The sequence below is a fragment of the Patella vulgata genome, chromosome 8 (assembly GCF_932274485.2).
Source record: "Patella vulgata chromosome 8, xgPatVulg1.2, whole genome shotgun sequence".
Lineage (NCBI taxonomy): Eukaryota > Metazoa > Mollusca > Gastropoda > Patellidae > Patella > Patella vulgata.
The window spans coordinates 26980424-27005138 of record NC_065886.2 but is presented as its reverse complement, the minus strand read 5'-3'; the positions used below and the strand labels follow the sequence as shown (position 1 = coordinate 27005138).

Genomic DNA, 24715 nt, shown 5'->3' with positions numbered 1-24715 from the left:
CACCCCCGGCCCCTGGCTCGTACGCCTATGAGCATACTCAAAGTTAATACGCTTACTGTAGTTATACCACGAACCCATTGGCATTCATTCTGTCATCATTAACTGCCTTGGCCAGGCTTAAAGTAAAAATTGTACACTGGAGCATCTAACACTTTTCTTACTTGGGCTTTACACCCTTTTAACACCATTATTTCTCGCTAGAGACATAAACCTGTAGGATTTTTCTTCGATAATCTTGATCATCTTTGTTCTTTGGGCTACGCACCGTCAGTAGCGAAGATAATGGAATGAAACTTGCCAGGTAGGGAATATCAGTCACTTTCTGCTCGGAGACCGTTTAAGTTTTGGTTGTTGCTAACATATGTACATTTTCAGATCTTCAGGAGTCAGGGGCCTGTTTCACGAAATTTTAACTAAGATAAAATCCAAATTTTAGTAATTTGATTGAATAATATTAGATTAATTTTAGTGCTTAGCCAATCAACATTGAAGTATCTACTAAAATTTGGATTTAATCTTTAGTTAAGATTTCGAGAAACAGGACCCAGGACTCGATCATAATCCCCTAACCAAGTGTCAAGGTCTGGAAAGCCTACCATGGCTCAGACAATCGACTAGCGCGTTCCACAGCGGCGCCCCCCCCCCCCCGTCTACTTTGGATACAGAAAAGTAATAACACGATTTTTATTAGTCTCAAAATCAACCTACAGAGCTGACTCGAATAAATTTAATTTTATTTTTCGTAATAATCTGGAGTATAAATATATTCTCTTTTTTTTAGGGATTGCCGGGTCTAAAAATATATTTTGACAAAATTTTAATGTCGAAATATAATTATGTTTCGATTGGGGTACAGTAAAACAAAATAATAAATAATCACTGCTTTCTTAAAATAAATCCATTCTGCTTTTCTTTTAAGGTGTGGGCGTACTTTTGTTAAATATTTCTAAAGGGCCAACATTTATTGGGGATTTGGTGTGGTGTATAGTTCAACTTCAATTCGACAACCGCGTGGTGTCGCTGTTGGTCTGTTTGTTGAAAATGGCCTTACTCGCGGTAGTTGTGTTAAAACCGCCTTGCGGACTATGAAGGGAATTGTAACCGTTAAGCTTGTACTAATGCAGTTTATAAATGGTAAGTACTAGTTTTATACTATGTTAGTGTCACAGAGACCAAATTTAGACTTGCACAATTGTTAAATCGGTCGGTCAGTTGAATATCATATTTGTCAATGGACAGCAATAGCAGTACCAGTAGGCTTTTGCCTACCCAATACAGACGACAGTGAATAGGTTTGGTTAGTAGAGTCACTGTCTCAATCATGTGTTGGTGTGTAGTAGAAAGACGACTGAAGCAAAGACAACATAATTTATAGTCTTTTAGTTTACCTATATAATATTGTGAACAAACGATTGAACGAACTTTTAAAAGCCGAAAGTATTGATTTTAACAAGAAATGTGCGCAACAATGTTACAAGTTTTACATGATGGGGTTATAATACTATATTCACCAGTAAAGATTTCGACTATAACAGTACTACAATGCAACACGGCCAATTGTCAATGGGTCATTCTGTAGGGTCAAACGACAGTCAACACACACAGCTTGAGCTCTGTAAAATCCAGGTTTTAGAATACTTGCTTACCTGAACTTAAAACTTGGCCAAAAAATGACTCACACAACAAAGTGTAGGCTAATTTTCTATTTCATTACATGTACCTTTGTAGTGGATTGGACTTTTGTTCAATGTTAGTTTAAAAGTTACAGACAAATTGTACCTATATTAGACAAGGTCATTGCTTTTATAAAATACAATTTAGTTAACTGACATTTATAATGATGTCTGGCCTAGTTTAACTTGTTTAATCCTGGAGTATTGAGGGTCATATACATATATTCACATAGGTATAGGTAAGCTTGTTGCAGTCAACTGAAGAACAACAATGATCTGTTGCACCTGTCATTGTGGACAATGGATGTCCTGGGTTTGGACACGCTCCATTAAAACTTTATATACAGCTAATTTAATTAATTGATATTAAGTCGACTAAACTTGAATGATTCCTCTTATTTAGGCAATAATGGCCTTAGAATAACTCACACAAACCCTCTCACCTCCAGGCAATATAAAATGTACTTGATGGTGTGAAGAAAGGAGATAATTGATCAATGATCTTGTTATGTGGGAAAAAATAGTATACCATGTTTTTTGTTTTGAGAAAATTGCAGCCAATTTATTATTGTTTTACACTACGGCCTCATAGAAAATAGTTGTCATGTTATAAGGTAAAAAAAAAAAAGAACTGTAAGACAACCGAAATAATTTAGAGCTGTAAAGATTTATTTTATAAATGGTGTTATATTATATATACCCATCGAGTTTTATATAAATGAAACTATTATATTGGTTTTTGTATGAAATTCAAGATCTGTGTTAATATAGCGTAATCATATGACAAATTTTAATTGAAGAAAGTAGATAAAAGACAAACTTTATTTAAAATAGAAATTGTGAAAAAGAAGTGTATCAGTTACTTTAATTAAGGTAATAGGCTTACAAAGTAAAATGATAGGCCTGGTTTCGTCCTAATATAGCAGACTCTGATTAACACAACATATATTTATAGAACTAGTACCTGTACTTCTTTTTTAGGATAAAAGTAAAAAGATTACTGAGTAGGTAGAAATGGAAATCGGGAGTTTATATTCCTACAGATATAGATTTTTTGTCAATAGATACTGACTTATTAGTACTTAAATATATTATGATTTTGGTTTCCTCTGCATTGAAAGGGAATTGTGATACATACAAAAATGACTTTATCTTAAGTGGAATATTAATTTTTTTCCCCTTTTATTTTTCAGATTGATGTGAGGTTGTCAAGATGGGATACCGTCAGTTGGTTGAGACTAGTCTCTACCTATGGGTGTGGTGTTTATGTCTTCCACTTTCCTTTAATGCACAGTCTACTTATATGTCGCCTTTAAATACAGAGAATTTTAAATTCTCTTACAATGTGTATAATGTATCTATACGAGAAAACTCCTACGGGAAAACCTATGTTACCTCATATGAAAAAATGGGCATTCCTATCTATAACTCAATAATAGAAAATTTAGAACTGAAATATACCCTTGAGGGTGATGGCCATAAAATATTTAAAGCAGAAGAACATTTTGTTGGGGATTTTTGTTTTCTGCGAGTGCGGACTTCAACGCGCATGACAACTAATATAAATCGGGAAGCTCGATCGCAGTATCATCTGCGTGTGTCGGCGACAGCTACATATGCAGACAGTAACAAAGTGCCCGTACAATTAAAAACGTCAGCTGATCTCATAGTGGATGTATTGGATGAAAATGACTTAAGTCCACTTTTCGATCGTAATTTCTACAGTGTTGATGTGCCCGAAAACACTCCATTGCATAGTAGCATTGCTCAAGTTTCAGCCTCAGATGCTGATACAGGTATCAATGGGGAAGTTTATTTTCGTTTTGCCAAAAGGACAAGTAAATTTGCTATTCATCCAACTAGTGGCATTGTTACTTTAACTCATCATCTCCAATACAGCTACCAAACCGTTTATATCTTAGAAATTTATGCTAGTGATCGTGGACCATTATTTCGTAAAAGTCCAAAACCAAGCGTCCATACACGTTTGGAAATCACAGTGATGCCTGTCAATTATCATGCACCAAGCATCAAAGTGCAAAATCATCCATCAATTATTGAACATGGAAATTTAGGCAGTGTTTACGCCATTCTCATGATTATGGACCCCGATGATAGTGCCAATGGTCATATTGCCTCCGTTGATATTGTTGACGGAAATCCAGATAATATGTTCAAGATTGTACGTGGTGCCGAGCTGAACTTGTATAATATTGTTGTCATGGGTGGTCTTGATAGAGAAACATCACCGTATGGATACAATCTGACAATCGATGCTATCGATCATGGAACACCTCCTAAAACAACACAAACTATCGTGCCAGTACGCATTCAGGACACTAATGATAATGAACCTAGATTTAAACATGAATTATATGAAACATCTATATCCGAAATTGTACCTCTAAATACCCCAGTTATTATCGTTGATGCTGTTGACAGTGATTGGGGTAAAAACTCAGAAGTGGTATATACAATAGCTGGTGGAAACCAAGATAACCTTTTCAAAATCAGTGAACAATCCGGGTTAATCAGCACCAATTCTTTCTTAGATGCAGACAAAATTGATGGAGTAGTACTAATCATTCATGCAGAAGATCAGGCCAATCCGGGTGCCAGAAAATTTAGTGAAGCCAAAGTGAAAATCAATTTTCTTGACTACAATGACAATTGGCCAGTTTTTGACAAGAGTAAATATGAAGGTAAAATTGAAGAAGATCAACCAGAGGGAACACCGGTATTGACGATTGTTGCTCATGACAAAGATTCAGGTGATAATGGAACAATCATCTATTACATTCCCAACTCTCATTTACTTCCATTTGAAATTGATCAATTTTCTGGCAAAATCAAAACTAACGCAATACTTGATTATGAAACCATGGCTAATGAATTCAAAATTACTGTCCGTGCCTCTGATATGGGTGTTCCCTTTCGACGGGAAGTGGAAACAATTGTTTCTATTAAGTTACAGAATATTAATGACAACAGTCCAGAATTTGAGGCCGTAAATTGTACAGGCTTCATGCTTCAGGAAACGGCTAAAGATACTCAGATTACAGTATTAACGGCAATAGATATGGATGCCGTTGATGTAATTAGTTATCGCATTATCGATGGTAACGGGTTAAATTGTTTTGGAATTGAACCATCAACAGGTGCTATTTTCTTAAAATGTGATGTCTCTCATTATCCTGATGTCGATAGTTTTAGTTTAATGGTGGCTGCGACAGATGATAAACATTTCTCAAAACCCACTACTATTAATATGACTGTAATGAAAAGCAAGCAAGATTTACCACAGGATATTAGTATAACTTGTACAGAAACAGATGTGAAAAAACGACTAGAAAAAAATTATCAATTACAAACATCCTCTAGAAATCAGCATGTGAATGATGTATCCCCCACCCCAGAAACACTCCTGGCCAATGACCATACTCCAGAATTTAAAGCAAACATTCCTACATATATTGAAGTACAGGAGGATTTAGAAGTAGGTTCAACAATAACAATGCTACAAGCAGATGACCCTGATTCTGGTTATAATGGCAAATTGGTTTATGGTATTGCGAAGGGTAATAAAATGGGAGCTTTTAAGATGGACACTTTTAGTGGAGCTTTGAAATTAATGTCTTCCTTAGATCGCGAAACTACTGCCAGCTATCAGTTAGATATAAGTGTTTTCGATCTTGGCTTTCCTAGTAAAAACATGACAACGACCCTTCGTATTGGTGTCAGTGACGTCAATGACAATAAGCCAATTTTTGATAAAGAATCGTATGAGGTCGATATTTCTGAAGATCAGCTTATAAATACAACAGTTATTTCTATCATGGCTAAGGATGCTGATTTGGGTCCCAATTCTCGAATTCATTACTCAATTTTAACTGACACGCAGAAGTTTAACATTGACCCAACTGGTGGTATAATTCGAGTCAACCAACCCCTAGATAGAGAAAAACAAAGTGTTCATAAGTTGATGGTACAGGCAGAAGATTCTGGAACATCTGTTAAGTTGGCTTCTCAGATACAAGTTGTCATCAATTTAGATGATGTCAATGACAACACACCTAATTTTGTTCCCTCCAATTACATGGTCAAAGTTCGTGAAGATTTACCTATTGGAGCCCTTGTCACTATTTTAACTGCTGAAGATTTAGATAGTGGTAAAAATGGACGCATAACTTACACTATCCAACATGGGGCAGACGGTAAATTTGAAATTGATGCAGAAACAGGTGTGGTTCGCATTGCTGGTACTTTAGACTATGAAGATAAGCAGCTTTATAATGTAAGTGCTCGGGCTGAAGATGGTGGAAATCCCCCATTAGCGACTGGCTGTCTAATAAACATAGAAATAGTGGATGTGAATGAGAACTATATTCCCCCAAATTTTGATAATTATGTAGTGGTAGGTCAAGTTAGAGAAAATGAGAAGATTGGAACCTATGTTATGACTGTTGTAGCAAAAGATGATGATGGTATTCCTGGTAAAGACCCTATCATATACTCTATACGAGATGGTTCAGGATTAGGACGATTTACCATTGATGATAACGGTAAGTACTATATACATTATTCATCAGTTCAATTATTGACTTTAAAGGATATGATGACAGTTTAATTTTGACCTTTGATTTTATGCCATTTTGTACTGTTCAGGGCAACTGTAACCTCACAGTCAACCCAATCAGTGAGAAAAAAGGGATGAAAATGAGATCAATTTTATTAACGCTTAGTGATAAGATTTTTTCACCAAGATCATGAACTTAAGAGTTAATACTTTAAGCTTATACAATGTATAGTATCAATTCGCTTTGATCAATCACATCTTAAGTGTCAAACATAGCCAGGGTCATATTAACCCAGTTGGAAATATTTGAAGTCACAAATGTAGATTGTTCAGTCCTAGTATTGTACTGTTATTTCAAAAGAATGCCAAAAATTGACAACACACACAACTTTACGACTTGTAAATAAAGCCATGAGGAGCAACATTATCCATACACGTACATTACAGTACATGCACAAGGATAATAAAACAGGAAATTAGTACATACATGTACATGTACATACATAACAGTATGTATTGTTTTAATTTGAGTAAGGTACTGGCTCTGCTCCCTATCCTTGAGGTCCCTGGTTCCATCCTGATGTTGGACGATATAGTTCCTTGCGATTTTCTGACATGGTAACCCCTTTTCAGTGGTGAAGGACAGGGGGCTGGGAAGAAACAGTGTCTAGTGGTTCAGATTGTACTGAAAAAACAATGTCCTGGGTACACATAAAAGAAGCCTTGACAGTTGGAATTCCATGGCTATCAGGACAAAATTTCCCTTGTGACACACTGCATGGCATATGCCCGTACTTATTAGCTTGGTTAGATCAGAACAGTAGGATGTTAAACCCCCATTTCATTTGTCTTGTCCGCAGGTTTATCTTATATGTTTTGTGTGTGTGGTGCTGTATACATGTATAGTTAACTTAATTTAATAATCAGTTCACAGAAAATTGAATGACATTTCAAAGTGTTTTTTGCAGAGACAAATGTGTGTGATGTGTTATTTATATTAAAATTTATACAGTGAATTGACATAATACATTTTTGCATCAACATGCATTTTCAGCCATTTGATATTTTGACGCAATGTTGTAACAACAGATAACTTTTATAGGACACTAATAAAAACTTTCAATAACTATTGACCTGGCAATCACTCTGGGGTAAAGGTCAATGAATTAATGTGCCACAGGTTGACTGCATGTATGAAATGTATGTATTTTTATGATAAGTATGTGTTATGGTACTTAAAGGATTATTTCATCATTATTAATAGTATGATCAATAGATCCATCATATTTTGAATGATGTATTGATAAGTTTAAATTGCTTTACTTTATAGTTGTGTACATGTACTTAAAGGATTATTTCATCATTATTAATAGTTTGATCAATAAATTTATCATATTTTGAATGATGTATTGACAATTTTGAATTGCTTTATTTGATAGTTTATTACAGGCCCTTTTTCCATTAATTGAATTGCAAAATATGATGATGAAAAATAAATTTAAGTGAATGAAACACATGGGTCAAAAATTAAAAATACAATGGTGCATAAACTAAAATTCTTCATTCATGTACATGTAAAGATACTTTCCCACATACAAACTGTGTGATTTGATGATATATTTGAACTGAAAAAAACATATTCAAACTAATTAATCTATCAACAATTTGTGTCAAATCCCTCTTAAAATTTTGTATTCGTTGGGAGATACAGCATGCTATAAATAAACTGTTGTTGGATGCTATGTCAGTCAGCTCAATTCATTGAGGGAGGGTCCATAATAAGCTGGCAGACAACAGTCAAGTTGCTAGTTAGTGATATTCTGACATTTTTGCACAGTGCGTGCACAATATTTTCTAGTAAGACTAGGGGTCAATACTTTCCATAAATACCAAATTTGCCATACTTTTATTGGAAATAACCACCCGATAAGTACATGTACTTTCTTTAATATTGATATTTGACATATGCAATTGTTAAAATTGTTTTAAAAAAATAGTTGAGATATGGACATGTAGCTTTGAAGCTGGCACTTGTACATACATGTTGTAGCCTCCATAGCATTCATTTTCCCCAAATAAGTGATTGAAACTAAAAAAAATAGAAGACTCCATAACAACTGAAATAGCAACTTAGAATTATGTGTACTGGTACATGTATGTAGTAATTGATGTAAATTATTTAAACTCTCTAAATTGACAAATATCTCTCATTTAAAAATGTGGTGCCAACTAGTGAACGGAAAAGAAGCAAAAGTTCAGAAATAAAAGAATGTAATGTTTTATGAATTGAATAAATAGATATATATGTACATGTATACATGTATATGTAACTTGAACCATTTATACTGAAAATCATTATTTTAACATTGAGGGTTTATACGAATTTTGTAGTTTTATGGATATCCGTCCTTCCTTCTGTATTATAAATGTCATCATGGCAGACATAGCAGACGTCAAATTTTCTTGCTAGGTGTTATAAATATGTCAGTTTTGTTTGATAAAATGTTATCCAAACCTAACCTACATTTAACCGAGGTATAAGTCAGAGCTTTTCTCATTGAACAGGTAGTTGTTCAGTTTGGATAGCCATTTAATCCAACAAAATACTCCCTTCTAGACCAATGTTTTACAAAATATTTACACTGTCTGACAGAGATGTGGACTTACCTTAAGATTTGCTTGTGATATTCATACAGACTCTTTTAAAATTTAATTAACTTTTAAGAGATGCATGTACAGTAGTATAGTATGTGTTTTGCTTTTGGTTTGCCTTTGAATATGGTTTCAAAATATTTGATTAAAATTAATTAGTTTATAGTCCATAAGATTTTGTGAATACTATTTGTCTGAAGTTAAGTGAAAAGGCTACATTCAATGTTTATAATAATTGATAGCTGAGCTGACATAAAAGTTACTTTTAATTCAGCTTTTAACTTGTGATCGTGTGGGGTAGATACGTGTATGCATTAACTACATGTAGATGTGCGACACATTTTAGCTTTTGAGACAATTAAACAAATATTGAAATACCTTCAGAACTAATGATTTACTTTGTAATTTTTCCTAACGGTAACAAAGAAAATAATTCACATATCTGTCTCTGGGTTCATAATTATAGATTCCATTATGAGAAGTGACATATTGCACTTAGAATTTTATTATTCAGTACTTTGCTGACCTACCACTGACTTCAGAATATTGATTCTAACAATATTAATAAACCATTTGTCGGTAAAACGTTCTTTGACTGAGAGTTGACTCTTGCGAAGGCTTCGTTTTGGTAGATGTATCGTGACCGCTTGCCTTTTGCTGGCGCAAGTTTCCGGCAAGTTTGATACAATGAGCAGCAGTTGTCTTTGTTGTTAAAATCTGGAGAATTTGTATGCTCATTCATTTATAACATTATTATCACAGTGTTTGATCTTAAGCCAACCACATGGGTCTAGCGAGCATTTGCATTTATTTTGTTTACTTTAACTAATGATGCTGATGGCTCATCCAGAACTGCCTTACTTGCTTTATTATAAATAAAATTGCTGGAATGTTGTATGGCTTTTTAATTATATCCACCGATTCCCTTGATAACAATTGTGCATGCTACAATTTTTATTAAATGTCATTCTTAATTGGAACATTTTGGGACGGAATTGAGAATGGGTCTCGGGAGAAATGAAATCAATCTTTAAGACTGAAAGTTGAGATGTGAAATATTGATACACCTGGGATATAATGGACACAGATTCATTTCAAAATTTATAAAGATTCATATTCCTTTTAATAGTTTAGGTGAAGCAATCAACTATAGAGTTAGTGTATTTGGTCCATTGATGCCAATTCAAAATTTGAATCATAATAAGGTTTTCTGCAACTTGTCATTTTTATACGCCCACATGGAAATGTGGTTGTACATGTATATTGCCGTCGCCCCCGTCCGTCCACAATTTCTTGTGAACACTCTACAGACTACATTTATCATCTTTTTGTTTTGAAATTGATATATGTTGATTGCATTAGTGAGATGAAGAAGCCTATTTAATTTCAATAACTTCCGTTAATTTCTTCTGGAGTTATGGCCCGTGTTTCACTTTGTTGTACCTTGTGAATGCTCTGACGACAAAAGTTATTATCGGATCTGTATGAAATTTATATGTATCGTTTAAATTAGTAAAACAAACAAGCCTATTGAGTTTCAGCAAATTTCCGTTAATTACATCTAGAGTTATGGCCCTTTGTTGGATCTTGTGAATGCTTGAACGACAAAAGTTATCACTCAATCTGTATGAAATTCATATGCCTCATTTAAATTTGTGCAATGAAGAAGCCTATTGAATTTTAGCAATTTCCATCAATGACTTCTAGAGTTATGGCCCTTGTTTTACTTTGTTGAACCTTGTAAACGTTCGAACGACAAAAGTTATCATCCAATCTGTACGAAATTTATATGCATTATTTGAATTAGTAAAACGAAAAAGCCTGTCGAATTTCAACAATTTCTGTAGATTACTTCCAGAGTTACAACCCTTGGTTTAGTTTTAAAAACCTTTTGAACCCTGAAACGACCAAAATTATAATGTCATCTGTATGAAATTGTCTATTAAATGCCCCTAATTACCTACAAAAGACTAAATATGCGACAACCCTTGTCGACCGCTCAGATGATTTAGCCGCTGTGGGAATATGTTTTGTTGCCTGACAACCTATCTTTAGGACAAATTGTTGAGTATTTGAACACCCAAATTATCTAAATTGGTTTATATCGGATAATCTTTTTTCGATCTTAGTGCTTTAGAGATACAAACAATAAAACCCATGCCAACTTGAACAAAAACCAACTTATCCCATATTTGTGGCACAATTTATGAAATGTCTGATTGTCAGAAAGATATAATGTGTAGTTTTAAGAATTTTTCTTTGATTTATTTTGGAAACTCATCTTCATGTGTTGAAAAGTGAACCGAATGTACTGTAGTAAAGTACAGTACACGTATTTGCCAAAAAAAAGCCTGAGTTGTACAGAGTTCCATGTGTGTAATGCCAACTACTTTAACATGTACCACATAACTTCTTATACTATTTTCATAGGCAATGGTGGAATATCTGGAGAGACATACATACATATTGTTATGCATTTAAAAGGTTAATTTGCAATATTTGGCAAACACACTGCACATAATATGTCAAATGGTTTACAGTTTCTTTAGAATATAGCGATGTGTATCTACAATCTGTGGTGTATCATAGAAAAAAAATATTCTTTGAGATAATTAAGAGAGAATAGTCCTCCTTATAAAAGAATGAAAAATATGTGAGATTTGGGTTCAAATTGTATTCTTGTGACAGGGTTGAACAAAAGAATATTTGAAGCTGTTTGAAGTGCTGTATTACTCCATTGAAATTTTAGTTTATAGGTGTGTATTATATGCAGATAAAAGCTCTTATCATAAGTTAAACAATACCTTTCAGATAGAAAATGCAGCAAGCATGAGATATACTTACTGTAAAACAATAAGCCACTTTGTTCATTTTCTCACCAGTGAATTTTAAATCTAAACCAGATTTCACATATTTATAGAAAGTATATTAAGTACATACATGTATATAACTACCAAATGATTAAATACATATTTTTCAATAAGATATAAATGTAATATTTTATTTGGTTTGAATTAAAATTCAAATTGACATGATAATTCACCAATTCTATTTGATGTAATGAAATACAGACACAGGTATTGTGTAGATAGATCCCAGTTGGCTTAAAGCTTTAAAGAAACTTCCCATAGTAGAATTTATGGTGGAGTAGTTTATGATTACCACCTACATGTTCCATCAAAAATATGTAGGTTACAACACCTGTTATCTTGGAAATAGAAATGTCCCAGTGTTTGGCGAATCCCTTAGCAGTAGAAATTTTAGAAATAGGAAGAAGTCTCATAAACAAGGCCAATTTCTCATTGTACAGTGCACATAGCTCTGTAGAAAATAGTGCTGAGCGATATGTTTTTCTTTAAAACCCATGATAAAAACTGTAGTATACTGTATATCGCTAAATCGCTTTTCAATTTCAATGCTGAAAAAAAAAAATCGTAATATTCATATTTTTATCATTTATTTGATAATGAAACTGATAATATAATACTATAATTGTGTCTGATGTGTGCGTAATTCAATAAGTAAATCACAGCATCCGTCTCTAGAGTACGTCAAAGATAAGATCAGCATTGAAAATGCTTTTATTTTATTAACATTTTATGGCATAAAGGTCCATTGGGATGTCCTTGCAAAATGATTCTTGATACTTAAAAAACAGTGGTCGGTTGGATGGAGAGAGGGGGAAAGGGAGGGCATACACCCCACCTATTTTGGGTAAAAGCGATGTTCTTTGGTCTTTCATTCATTAAAAATGACTTCAATCCCTTGATCGCCACTAAGGCTCTGTCAAATTTGTCCTTTAACCTACATGTAGATACACAACATAAAATAGCTTATCCTTTATATCGTGATATGCATGTAAGTACCAAATATTCAAATTTTCCCATATTGTTGAAAAACTGACAAAACAATGGCAGTATGGGGATCAAACATTGTGTGGTCTTCACATTGAAACTAAATAGCTTCCATAATGAAGGTTGATTTATTTACTGAAGTAACATCTATGTTTTGCTAATTATTATTAATTCATGCGAGCAACTAATAGTTCTCTTCTAATCTGTTTACATTCTGCTAACTGCTGTACTTTTGTGTACGTAAATAATTACTTGTGGGTGACTGAATGGTCAGACCTGAAAATCTTCACAACTGTGGTCAATTTTTTTACTTTAAGAACTAGATACATGTGTGAAAAGTAAAGGCTGATATACGAAACATGCATGTGTATCAGGAATTTTTTATATGAAACAATATCCGTCAGTTTCTATGACTGACCTTACACAAGTACGTTACCAACATCATGTTCTCCTAAAATAGATATAGATGCAGGTTTAATATGTCATGTACAACATGTTGCATGGTGAATACGGTACCATCTGTATTAACAAATTATGACATTTAGACATTAAAAACACCATCTGAATCTCAGAAAACTAGTGTTTGCATTGATAATAAAACTTGTCCTACATTGATACATTAAATACAAATACTTAACCATTATTTAACATAAAATTTAATTGACAGTCAAAATTAATCCTGGATAGGCTATATTTATATGTTTATTATCAAGTACTAACTAGGCCGTCACAGCGATTGATCTAAATGCACTTTCTTGGATTATTAATTATTGGAGGTGGGGTCTTCGTGAAAATTATGAGTGTATATTTGCTTTAGATTCATCATAAAACTGATTTCACTATTTTAATATTTAAAATTTTAAGATATTTTTCAGTTTTAGATATTTAGATGTTATAACATTTATAATTACAGGTGACATTAGAACTACCCAGGTTTTAGACAGAGAAACTACATCACACTACTGGTTAGCTGTATACGCCCAGGATCGTAGTCTGGTACCACAGTCATCTAGATTAGAGGTTCTCATCAACGTGGTAGATGTCAACGACAATGTTCCGATGAGCGTTGAACCAGGATATTACACATCTGTAGCGGAAGGTGAAACAGACAGGAATATTGTTAAAATTCTAGCGATAGATTACGACTACAATCCTAATGAACGTCTGTATTTCAAAATCACTGGAGGAAATCCACAGAATTTTTTCCAGATACATGAAACTGATGGTAAGTAAATGTTATAGTTTGTATAAAAAGTATTCATGCCATTTATTGTTCTAGAAGGTGAACCAGATAAATTCTTGGTCCGGTTTAGAGATTTGATTATCCAGTATCTAAATGACCTAGAAGTCAGGTGGGCTGAAGGCATTTTACACCAACTGTAGTTGTTAGTATTATTTACAAAATGGTGTGCTAAATCAAATTTTGTGCTTCTTGCAGAAACCAATTTTTTTCCCAACTTAATGTGGTGAGCATGCATCGTTACTGAATCAATTATTGCAACATGTTGTGTTTGATATTGGTATTACTTTGATGTTATGGTTCTCACGAGATTGAATATGGCTGCTTTACGCTCAGCGACAAGATATAATTTCCTATCGTGCATTTGTGGTCAATAGCTGTATCAAACAAAAAATGTTCGTTGAAACAGATGCAGAAATCAATGTTGTGAATTTATTTTTGCACTTCAAAAATTCTATCAACTTGTTCATAAAGATCCATTCATTGTAAGATGTTTCCCCTATACTGTTTTCCTTTACTGTCATGTATTTTCTCTGATGTACGTTGCTTTTAATATTTGTGCTTCTATTCAGTTTTCTAGTCTTCACATTTGCCAAAAACCAGTACAATTAATCTACCACACATACATTTAATGTTTATCTTCACTTGTATTCATGAAATTACATAGAAATGATTTAATCTTACATTAAATAATTACATGTACAGTCATCTTGTTGACTGACTTTCTGTGCATGTAGGTCGCATTATTCAATAGCCTACATTGAATAAACTTTAAAGAATTAAACTCCCGCACAGTTTTCTTATGATTCTCCCATTCATGAAAAATAAGGATTGGGCACGAACAATTGATATCAAAACACATCATTTTAGGATGTCAAAACCAACTATTATGTTTTTGAGCAATGGTTATGATTAAATTACACTCAAATTTCATGAACAATGTTATCTATAGATTAGCTGACACATTAGTTCAATGGGTTTTTTTTAAAAAGATTTTTTTTTTCTTCTGTGTGTAAATTTTATGAATGAACAGTTCCTCTGGGGGTAAAAATTAACATAAAATGAATTAAGTGTCATTTATTTTATTAATGAAAAGCATGAAGTGACAAGAAATAGGACTCAAAAAGCATTTGCTTTCTTTAATTCTTCTAAAGAATGAAAATCTCTTATGGAGGTAGAAATTCCCTTGAAGCATTGTGTCAATAAATATGTCTCACATAATGATTCAATGACACTTAATGCCATTTTATTCCTAGGAATTATATACTTTCAAACCTTACACACGCAAAAAAGAGTCCATGTTCCTGAAGCAACGACCGCGAGTTTTACAACATCTAGTCGTTGCTTCAATACTCAACAATTCCCGAATTTTTGCGCTCGTTGTGTTTACACGTGACTAATTAGCATTGTCCAATCAGAGGTCTTGGCACGTAACACACTGTAAACAAATATGGCAGCCTCCATAGAAAAAGAAATAGACCTGTTTACAGCCTTTGTTGATTAACCATGATTTCTAGCAACCTTGACATTGATCGAACATTGAACTTTGCAACTCGATTGTCACATGTAGACATTTTAGCTAGACGCGCGAGACTTGATAATCGTAACCATATTTTTAACGAAGGAATCTGATAGGAACACAAGCTGGGCTTGTAACCAATCGAAATTAGTGCTAAAAAATGCGGGGTATTACGAGAGTCGTGAAGGGCTTGATAAGATGTACGTAGTTAAGGCGAGATCAAGCCTTCTATTGAAGATGAAAAGAGTCATGCCAAAAAACATGTTGGTATAAAAATTATTAAAATCAATCAATTCTAACATAAGTTATGGTCATCTAAAGTTCACATTGATATACCACCATCTTTATAGTCTTAGTCATGTCATCTAACGACTGAAGATTAAATCATATCTATTCATGAATGTCGACCTCAATATCTTTTGATAAGTATCTAACCAAGTTTTTTGGTTTTAATTGCCAAAACTATGTGTACTGAACACTTTTCAGTCCTTAATTTTGTTAAATTTATATGAAGGAAAATTATTGACCTTCTGGTGTATTGTGACTTTCAAAGTATTTAAAATAAGGTGGTATTCTAATTAATATTAATCATATTATAATGTCAACTTCATTACATTTGACATGTCAAAGTGTCAACAGTGGTTGTAATAGGTTGTTATTTATTATTCAATGTAAAGAATATTTCAGCCTACTGCCACTTGTCTGATGTCATCCATTACTAATCTAATATAAGTAAGGTTAGGTACACAAATCACACAATATATAATCATAACACAATATACTTATAACATAAGTAAACAATATACTACAATACTTTGAACTTACAGATAAATAACACTCCTTCAATCCTCTTATGATTGCTACATGTACATATACATGTATGTGCAGTGATGTACTAAGGGGGTGCATCATGCTGCCAGATTTTAAAAATGTCTGCTTGATTATGTTTATTGCATGTTAAGTTTTACACCAATATTTTCATGTCGACGGATATCCGTCTGTCTACAATTTGTTTGTGGACACTCTACAGGTCGCAAATTTTATAGGCCAACATTTTCATGTGGACGTATTATGCCTTAGCTCCTGTCCGTCCAGGCGTCTGTCCACAATTAGTTTGTGGACAATTTTTATCCGATTTTGACGAAACTTAAAATTAGGTCTTTCACCCACAAATCTCGGTTCCTTTAGATATTGACATGTATTGGACCATAAAATCCTGGGTTATGGCCCCTGATTGTACGTTTTTAGCTTGTGGACACTCTAGATGACAATTTTCATCTGATTTTGATGAAACTTGATATATGTTTATAACCCAAAGATCTTGGTTCCTTTCGATATGCGCGAATCTTAGCTTTCTGAATTATGGCTACTGATTTTTTGAAAAATCATGTTTTTAGCTTGTTCTCTATCCATCCCTTGCAAAATTTTGGTGTATCTTGCCTGGCAATCGCTGGTTACTCAATTTTGACGAAACTTGAAATAAAGGTTTATCTGCAAAAATCTTGGTTCCTTTCGTCGAAATGGACATGTTTCGGACCGTAACTTCATGGATTATGGCCCCTGAGTGCATGAAAAAAATCATGATTTTAGCTTGTGGATACTCTAGAGGTCACAATTTTTATCTAATTTTAAAAACTGTTTTAGTATATCACCGTTACACCATAAAGGAGGCTTAGTTTGAATTTCTGGAAAATTGAAACGAAACTGCCCAACAAAATGGCCGTTACTTGTACACAAATAGTGTAAAAGTATGTAATACGAAGGTTGTGGACCCTGTTTATATATGTTTATATCCCAAAGATCTCAGTTCCTATCGATATTCGTGCATTTCAGATCATAACTTACTGGATTATGGCCCCTGATTGTACGAAAATTCTCTTTTTTTTTCCCGCTTGTTCTCTGTCCAACTCTTGCAAAATGTGGGCGTATCTTGCACAGCACGGCATGATTTGCGAGGGTGCATTTGATCATACTAATGTTTGACCATTGTGGCAAATACTCTACTGCTTATTTGTTCTGTATTAACTGGGCATTAGATTTTAAACTTTTAAAGGAATAGTTAAGTGATTTTGTTTTGTGGTTTATATGTCCTGAGCATTCGTTTTTAAAGCACGGTTTATATATAACTGATCTGGTTTTCAATATCAATGGTTTAAGCCAAAAACTAAAATTATTATAACTACAGACTTCTTTTAACAGTAAAACAAAATCAAAATTTAATAGTTATAGAGCGTGACCCACAAGACTTTATTTGGTAATCAACAGAATTCAAAACTTTACTTTGACCCAAAAAGAGTTTGGACTGCTTCTTGACATAAATTTTAAGATATTAAACATTTGTCATTTTCTTATCACAAGAAGAGATTAAATATAAAAACATTTGATAGTAACTACATGTCCTGTACTTTTAACATCTAACATTAACACGACTTTTGCACTTGGAGACATCAAGACATTTGTTTGTCATACAGAAAGACAATTACCTGGGCTGAGAGATCAATTTTTTAAACATAAATCTTAAAAGCTATATAAAACTTGTACTTTGAAGACCCAACTTATTTTCACATACAAGAAATACAAATTTATGTATGTAATTTGTAGACTATAGATGTACAGATTATAAAGGATGGGAAAGCAGTTGGTTGGACACAGATGTGACTATATAAATACAATTTTACTGTCTAATTTACATTGTATTTATGTTATTACTTATCTAACTTTATTATCTATATGAAATGTATATTAACTGTGTGAATGAATGAATACTATCTCAAATCTATCATTAGGCTATTTAAGGTTTCATATTATAATTTATACATGTATATCATTTATGCAGCATAATTTTGTTGTGAAGGTATTAAAATGGAATGTATATTGTTTGTTATATAAGTATTTATTTAGGTAATGAAGCGTGAATGTAATTATATGATACCAGCTTTATTTCTCCTATAGAGGTGTATTATTATAAAACTAACTATAATATCATGTAATATCGCCTTCTATCGATAACGCCATATTATCTAATTGGAACATTGACCGTCTACATACTGTATCGTTCATATTGAATATAATATATAAAGACTCAGGTGTGAATTTAGAAATGTTATATTAAAAAACAACTGAAACTAGAATAATTATTCATATTGAGTACAAGTATTTTAAGTTTTGATGGTCATCAATTAGACTACTTGTCTTGGGTAAATGCCAAAATGATTGTGGCGCAATGTTATCGTTATTCTAATCAGTCACCAAATATTCAAACAAGAGCTATCACCATACCAAAATTTGACATAAAAAAACCCTTTTACTTACATACACTGTTATATTATTTATTTGTCCCAAATTTCCCTGAAGCATACATAATTTGAACCTGCTCAGGGCTACTAATGATAAACAACTATGATCTCTCTGCATTTTGATGTTTAGATTTTAATGGCCTTATAACTTGGAATGGCTGTAAGCTAAATACTTTTCACATCAATCTCAATAGCTTGTTACCTATATGTATACAATGTAGGTATATACATGTATACCTCTCTTATAGCATCTACATCATACTGTTACACATCTTGTTAAAATGCCTTGAAAAATAAATAGTGATTCTTAATGGCAATATGATTCAGTAATCTAATATATAAATACACAGTCATTGATGAGCTTTAAATGCCTGTTCCTGTCCTGCGTTTATTTTTGTATAATTTATGGCAATAACAGGAATCAGAAGATATGATTTCACTTTTCACCATACTTAAAATGCCATCTCATTTAATACCACATGCAAAGCGTAGAGATTTTTAAGATAAGAGAATGATATTGAGAAACATTTGCTCCAATTTTTTTCTGTCTTTTGGTGCATGTGATTAAATTATTTTGAGCATTACAAATATACAGTGTAGCACAAATGGCGTGAAACATGAGGTGATATCCGAGACTTTTGTTCTGCTTTTCTTGTGGAATTGATTTATGTAATATTTAATGGTTTCTTGAATAAAGTTAATTGAATAAGCAGATCTTGTCAATTGCATGAAATAATTGATCAATGGCTCGAGTAGGCTATATAAGATGACAGGAATAGAGACCAGATATCACTTGGTCGTGGATCGATAAAAAGCTTATTTACCGTATTAATTGGAGATTTAAGTTCACAGGCGTTTAGTGCAGTAAGCTGAAGTCCACCTCAAAGATCATTTAGACCTGAATAATCTATTTTAGAGCGATAATCAGATATTTTTTTAGGAAGAGTATAATTTTTAGGGAATATTTATGTGAATTTGCTACCATTTTATAGCAATGGTGCTCCTGTCTGTCTTCAGTTTTTATCAGAAAATTTCCCCAACATGGATTTATTTTTGTAGACTTTCACATGCTTTGAATTTTGTGTAAGTAGGTTGATACAACAGCATGTTTTCACTATAGACATCATCAATTTATACCATGGTCCAGTATAAAGAGAAACTCTATATATTCTAGCTATGTAAGCTACCTAATCATACTTTGACATTGAAGGTTAAGATAGAAAGTGATAAGCTGCTGTGTGGTCCGTGGGGTACTTATTTAAGAGACACCAAGTTTAAGATATTGCATTAAAGGGGGCTCTGGAGAATACTGTGCTTATTGTGAACAGTGTTTTGTTTTATTGCTATCATGATTATTTCTGACATTTTACCCAATTTTTCTCCTTCCTCTTGAATCACTTAAGTCTGAAATTTGAGAGACTCTGAGTGCATGGTTGGAATCTTCTGTGAGGGTTTAAGAAAGCTGTTAAAATTGTCGCCATAGTAAAGCTATCAGACCAAGCAAAAAATAGTATCATAGCATGAAAAATCTTTCAAAAATAGTTTTGTAATCTTTATTGTAGCTTTGTTAAGAGTAATAGTCAGATAATATTTCACCACCTCTCTTTTATTCATTGTTTTTTTTACGTTTCTTGTGTAAGATCTGGTTGGGTTCTTTTCAGACATGTCAGCATTACCTAGATTTGCTAAAAACAAAGCTGGAGAAACACTTTTGTACTTTTTCATGATGTTTTGTAATATTAAGTACATACTATAGTAGTCCTATAGAAAATACTGTTTTGAATTAAAACAGCCATTACTTGATCACTTTAAGACTTACAGTGTTAGCGAATAATACTTGCACTCAGAGTTTGCTCCTATAATGTTAAGAATTATATGATACTTGCCCCCCAAAGTTGGCTCTTGAGCTCCTGTCATGTTAAGAATTAAATGACACTTGCTCTCAGAGTTGGCTCATGTAATATTAAGAATCAAATGATACTTGCTCTCAGAGTTGACTCCTGTTAATGTATATTGAGTAGCTTTCATAGTTTGGTCCATTTATGTCAAGAATTGAATGATACTTACTCTCAGAATTTGCTCTTGTTACGTTAAGAATTAAAAGATACTTGCTCTCAAAGATTGTTACTGTTATGTATTCTTAAAAGAATTGAAGGATACTTGCTTTTAGAGTTATCACTGTCATGTTAAGAATTTGATGATACTGTTGTTGCAGACTCTTAGTCATTATTACTGACAATATTGTCTGATGCTGCAAATGAAAATAATGTAACACTGTGTTGACTTCATTCGTTTGACCAACTTTATGTTTATTTGAATGATTAGTTTCCTCTTCATTCAGAATCATGTAGTTGTTTATTCGGGTGAAGACGGTAAAATTGTACTGTTGAGAATTAATGTTGTAGCATTCTATTTGTATATTTTCAAAAATAATTTTGAAAAATGTTTTCAAGTTGCCTGCCAGCCTATATTTTTGATAATTGAAAAAAAAACCACATTTTTTTCTATAAACAGCTAAATGTGTAGACATGCTCGTCAATCAGATATGATTTATCGCTTGATATTGGCAATAGTATAACTTGTATAATAGTCTACACGTCTGCTCAGATAGTGTTACATTTCAACATCGGATGTTACTTGAACTTTACGCAAATTCAAATTAGCTGAGACCTCAAGCAAAGAAATACTTTTATTGACATCACAATTGATGCAATAACTATGTTGGTCTACATCTGAAGAAAACTACAAATCAAGCAAAGTATCCCAGTAGCTGGGAGCTATAATCTAATCTTGATAACCTAGACAATATTGTTGAAATGTACCTTGGGTTATAATCATTAATCAAGTCTACCACTTTCAACTATCATACTGCTAACTAGAAATGTACATTTTTCTATCCAATTTATTTACCCTGTTCAGGCCAATGTTATATCGTCAGAAAAAATTTTTTTTTTATTTTTTTAAAAAACCCAACCTTTTTGCTTCTTTTGTGTAATAAAGGTTATATAATAGCAGTAACATTTATTTGAGTTTGATTTAAACCAATTCCTTTAGACACTTTTGTCACAAAATACTATTCTAAAGGGGTAACAAAACCCCAAAGTTTGCAAAAGTTCAGCTTTTCTTTCTGTCTCTGAAAATGAAACCTTAAAGTCAAGAATGTCAGGAACACTTAACTTCAGAGTTCTCTAAAAAGATAGAACGTCTTTTATATGATAAAATTTCTGATACACAATGGAAATGAATTAAAGAAACATGAATGTTAAAGATACATTATGGGAGATTAGATAAAGAGCTGGTAGTTCTCACTATAATAGTTAAAAACTAGATACTGTAAAGGGAATTTGGTGAAAATTTCAGCCTCGATCATCATTACTGAAGTCGGTAGAATAAAAAACATAGTCTTGATTATCCATTTCATGATTTAATTATGAATGGAAGTCGAACAGCAAATCGGAACTTAATCCAATAAACATCGCAGCCTAGCGATGCCACCGAGGGTTGATTATGGTCTGGATAAGTTAATTAATGTCTAATTAATAATTTAAATAACATTTCAGTCCTAAAAAAAGAACAGCAATAGGCAAATTTAGCTCTTGCATAATGTATGTTTAAGTTGAATGCCTTTTTTTTAATTCAAGATACAATAGCAATAACATATGATTCCTTCTCCTATTTTTGATTGAATTGTCATTGAGATAAATTCAAGGTTAAGGCGTTACAATGGTATACCATTAAACCTACATGTACATGTATAACCTTGCATATGTGTACTTACTTATATTTCAACATATATATATATCATAATAGATAATAGTTTCATCTTTACTTATATAAATGTACATGTATTTAATTATTAGATTTATATATTAGATATTTGTAGAGACATATATGCCTGTTAGCACCAGTAGATATCTTTATTTGACTATACTCATACAATTTCACTTTATATATAATAATAGATGACTTTCACTCTAGATTACCGTGTACATATTGCTTGATAACCGTCGAAATTCCTGACATGCTGGTATGCAACAAAACCCCAATAATTCACAATATTATTTATAAAGGATACAGGTTTATAGGTGTGTTTTTTGATGTTACACATTATAAGGAAGGATAGTGATCATCACAATTTTAATATCCTGTTATCTATGCAGTTATGGGTGCAATCCCAGGTTTCTAGATGACAAGGAGTCTGGGTTTTCTGCTGTTATTCCAGTTTTCCCCCACTTCTAAAGACTCCAGTGCCCAATTGAATTACTGAAATATTAATACCATATCTTAGTTCCGAAATAATCTAATTACTTGATAATTTATTAGTGACTACATGTATATGTTTTGGGCAGGTAAATTAAGCTTCAGATAACACTGTAACAGTTTCTCCTTGTTCCAATTAACAAAACTTTTACATAGGTCACATATAGAATAAGTAAATTTATCATACTTTTAAGATCTGAAATTTTTTGGGACTCGGTCTCACGCAGCTTTAGCTGTTATTTATCAGATATTGAAGTACAATGCCCACACTAGGTCCAATGGGAAATTTTTACTTTGCCATTGAAATGAATACGATTCAAGTGGGTGTTTAAAAACACTAAAATGTCACTTTCATTTGTATTATTAAATGATTTGTTTTTAATTTATAATATGACATCTGTATTGTTTTATAACTGATGATGTATAGATTCATTTCTTGCCTTATAAAAGATCAAATATATTTTGTGTAAATGTAAATATTCTCACTTTTTTCGTCTTTCTTCCATGAACTTTATATTACTGTGTAATAAATATTACGTATCTGTTATATAATTTACACACGGTTGCGAACAAAATAAATATTTACTTTCTCTTGAAGGTTATACACTGCCAGGTATATTCTTATTCATTACAGACTGTAAGCTACCTTCTTAAAAATCAATCAAATGAGGGTTTATTTGGAAAACATTAAGTACAGACAGATGATAGTTTTTACATCTTATATACCTAAACTTTTGTTATTTATGTAGTTTATATTACTAATGGAGAACGAAAAAAAAGATTAAGATTTTATCAGTAACACTAAATACCAGTTTTCAAACAGATTGCCCCGTAATCGCCCAAAATACGTGTTTGATTTTCGGATTAATTATGACCATAATGATATAAATGGTAAAACTGGCAAAGTTTGGATTGTATGAGAGTGAAAATAATGATAGCACATTACATCTGTCCATAAAAGTTCTATTGCCATCAGAATTATGTCTTATTGGAGATGAAAAATTAAATCATTGGGGAATGTGTTTTTGATCTGTCATTACCAGATGTTAAAACTTATCAGTTTTTACTTTGATAATGGATAATGACAGAAAGTAAGGAAGTAAACGAAGAAAATTCTTTATTTACAAGTAGTTTGTAGTCAGTTTTATAATGTACTTAGTTTTCTGCAAGGAAAAGAAAGAATGATACTACATTGTGTGCTAATCAATATTGTCAGTTGATATTTAGTTCTATAGGCTTAGAAGATTCTGTCACAGTAAAAATTGATCATGGTCATATTCTATTTGGCATAGTGTAAATGGACCAGCTGATCGGTTTACGTTGTGTATCAGTTATATTGGAAATTGGTACCAACTAGCACATGGCAACAGTGCCAACAGTAGTCTCTAACATTGTTATTTCCAACTTAGCATCTGCTCGACTGGCAGTAAAAATATTGCCTTATTGTTTGGATGAAAACTAAAAATTCCAGAGATCCAGCCTTGTACATATTGGCAACAATGTAAACAAACAATTCGAAGTTGAAATTTAAAGAGGGGTGGGTTGACAGAAATGTCACTATCTGGTCAAAATTCTTCACCCTATCATTACTGCAAATGTGACCATACTTTTAGTAAATAAAGTTAGCCACAAATTAGTTTCAAAA

General features: G+C 32.7%; 1 protein-coding gene across 2 annotated transcripts in view; it reads left to right on the top strand.

Moving 5' to 3' along the window:
* The first annotated feature begins 1034 nt into the window (after positions 1-1034).
* Positions 1035-24715, top strand: part of LOC126831113 (protocadherin Fat 1) — an 88481-nt gene continuing 64800 nt past the window's right edge. For both annotated transcript variants that reach the window (XM_050561745.1, XM_056102644.1), the window contains exons 1-3: positions 1035-1134; positions 2867-6235; positions 13669-13980. In XM_050561745.1, the coding sequence (XP_050417702.1) occupies positions 2887-6235; positions 13669-13980 (3661 nt within the window). In that variant the 5' untranslated portion in view covers positions 1035-1134; positions 2867-2886. The remainder of the gene's footprint in view (positions 1135-2866; positions 6236-13668; positions 13981-24715) is intronic.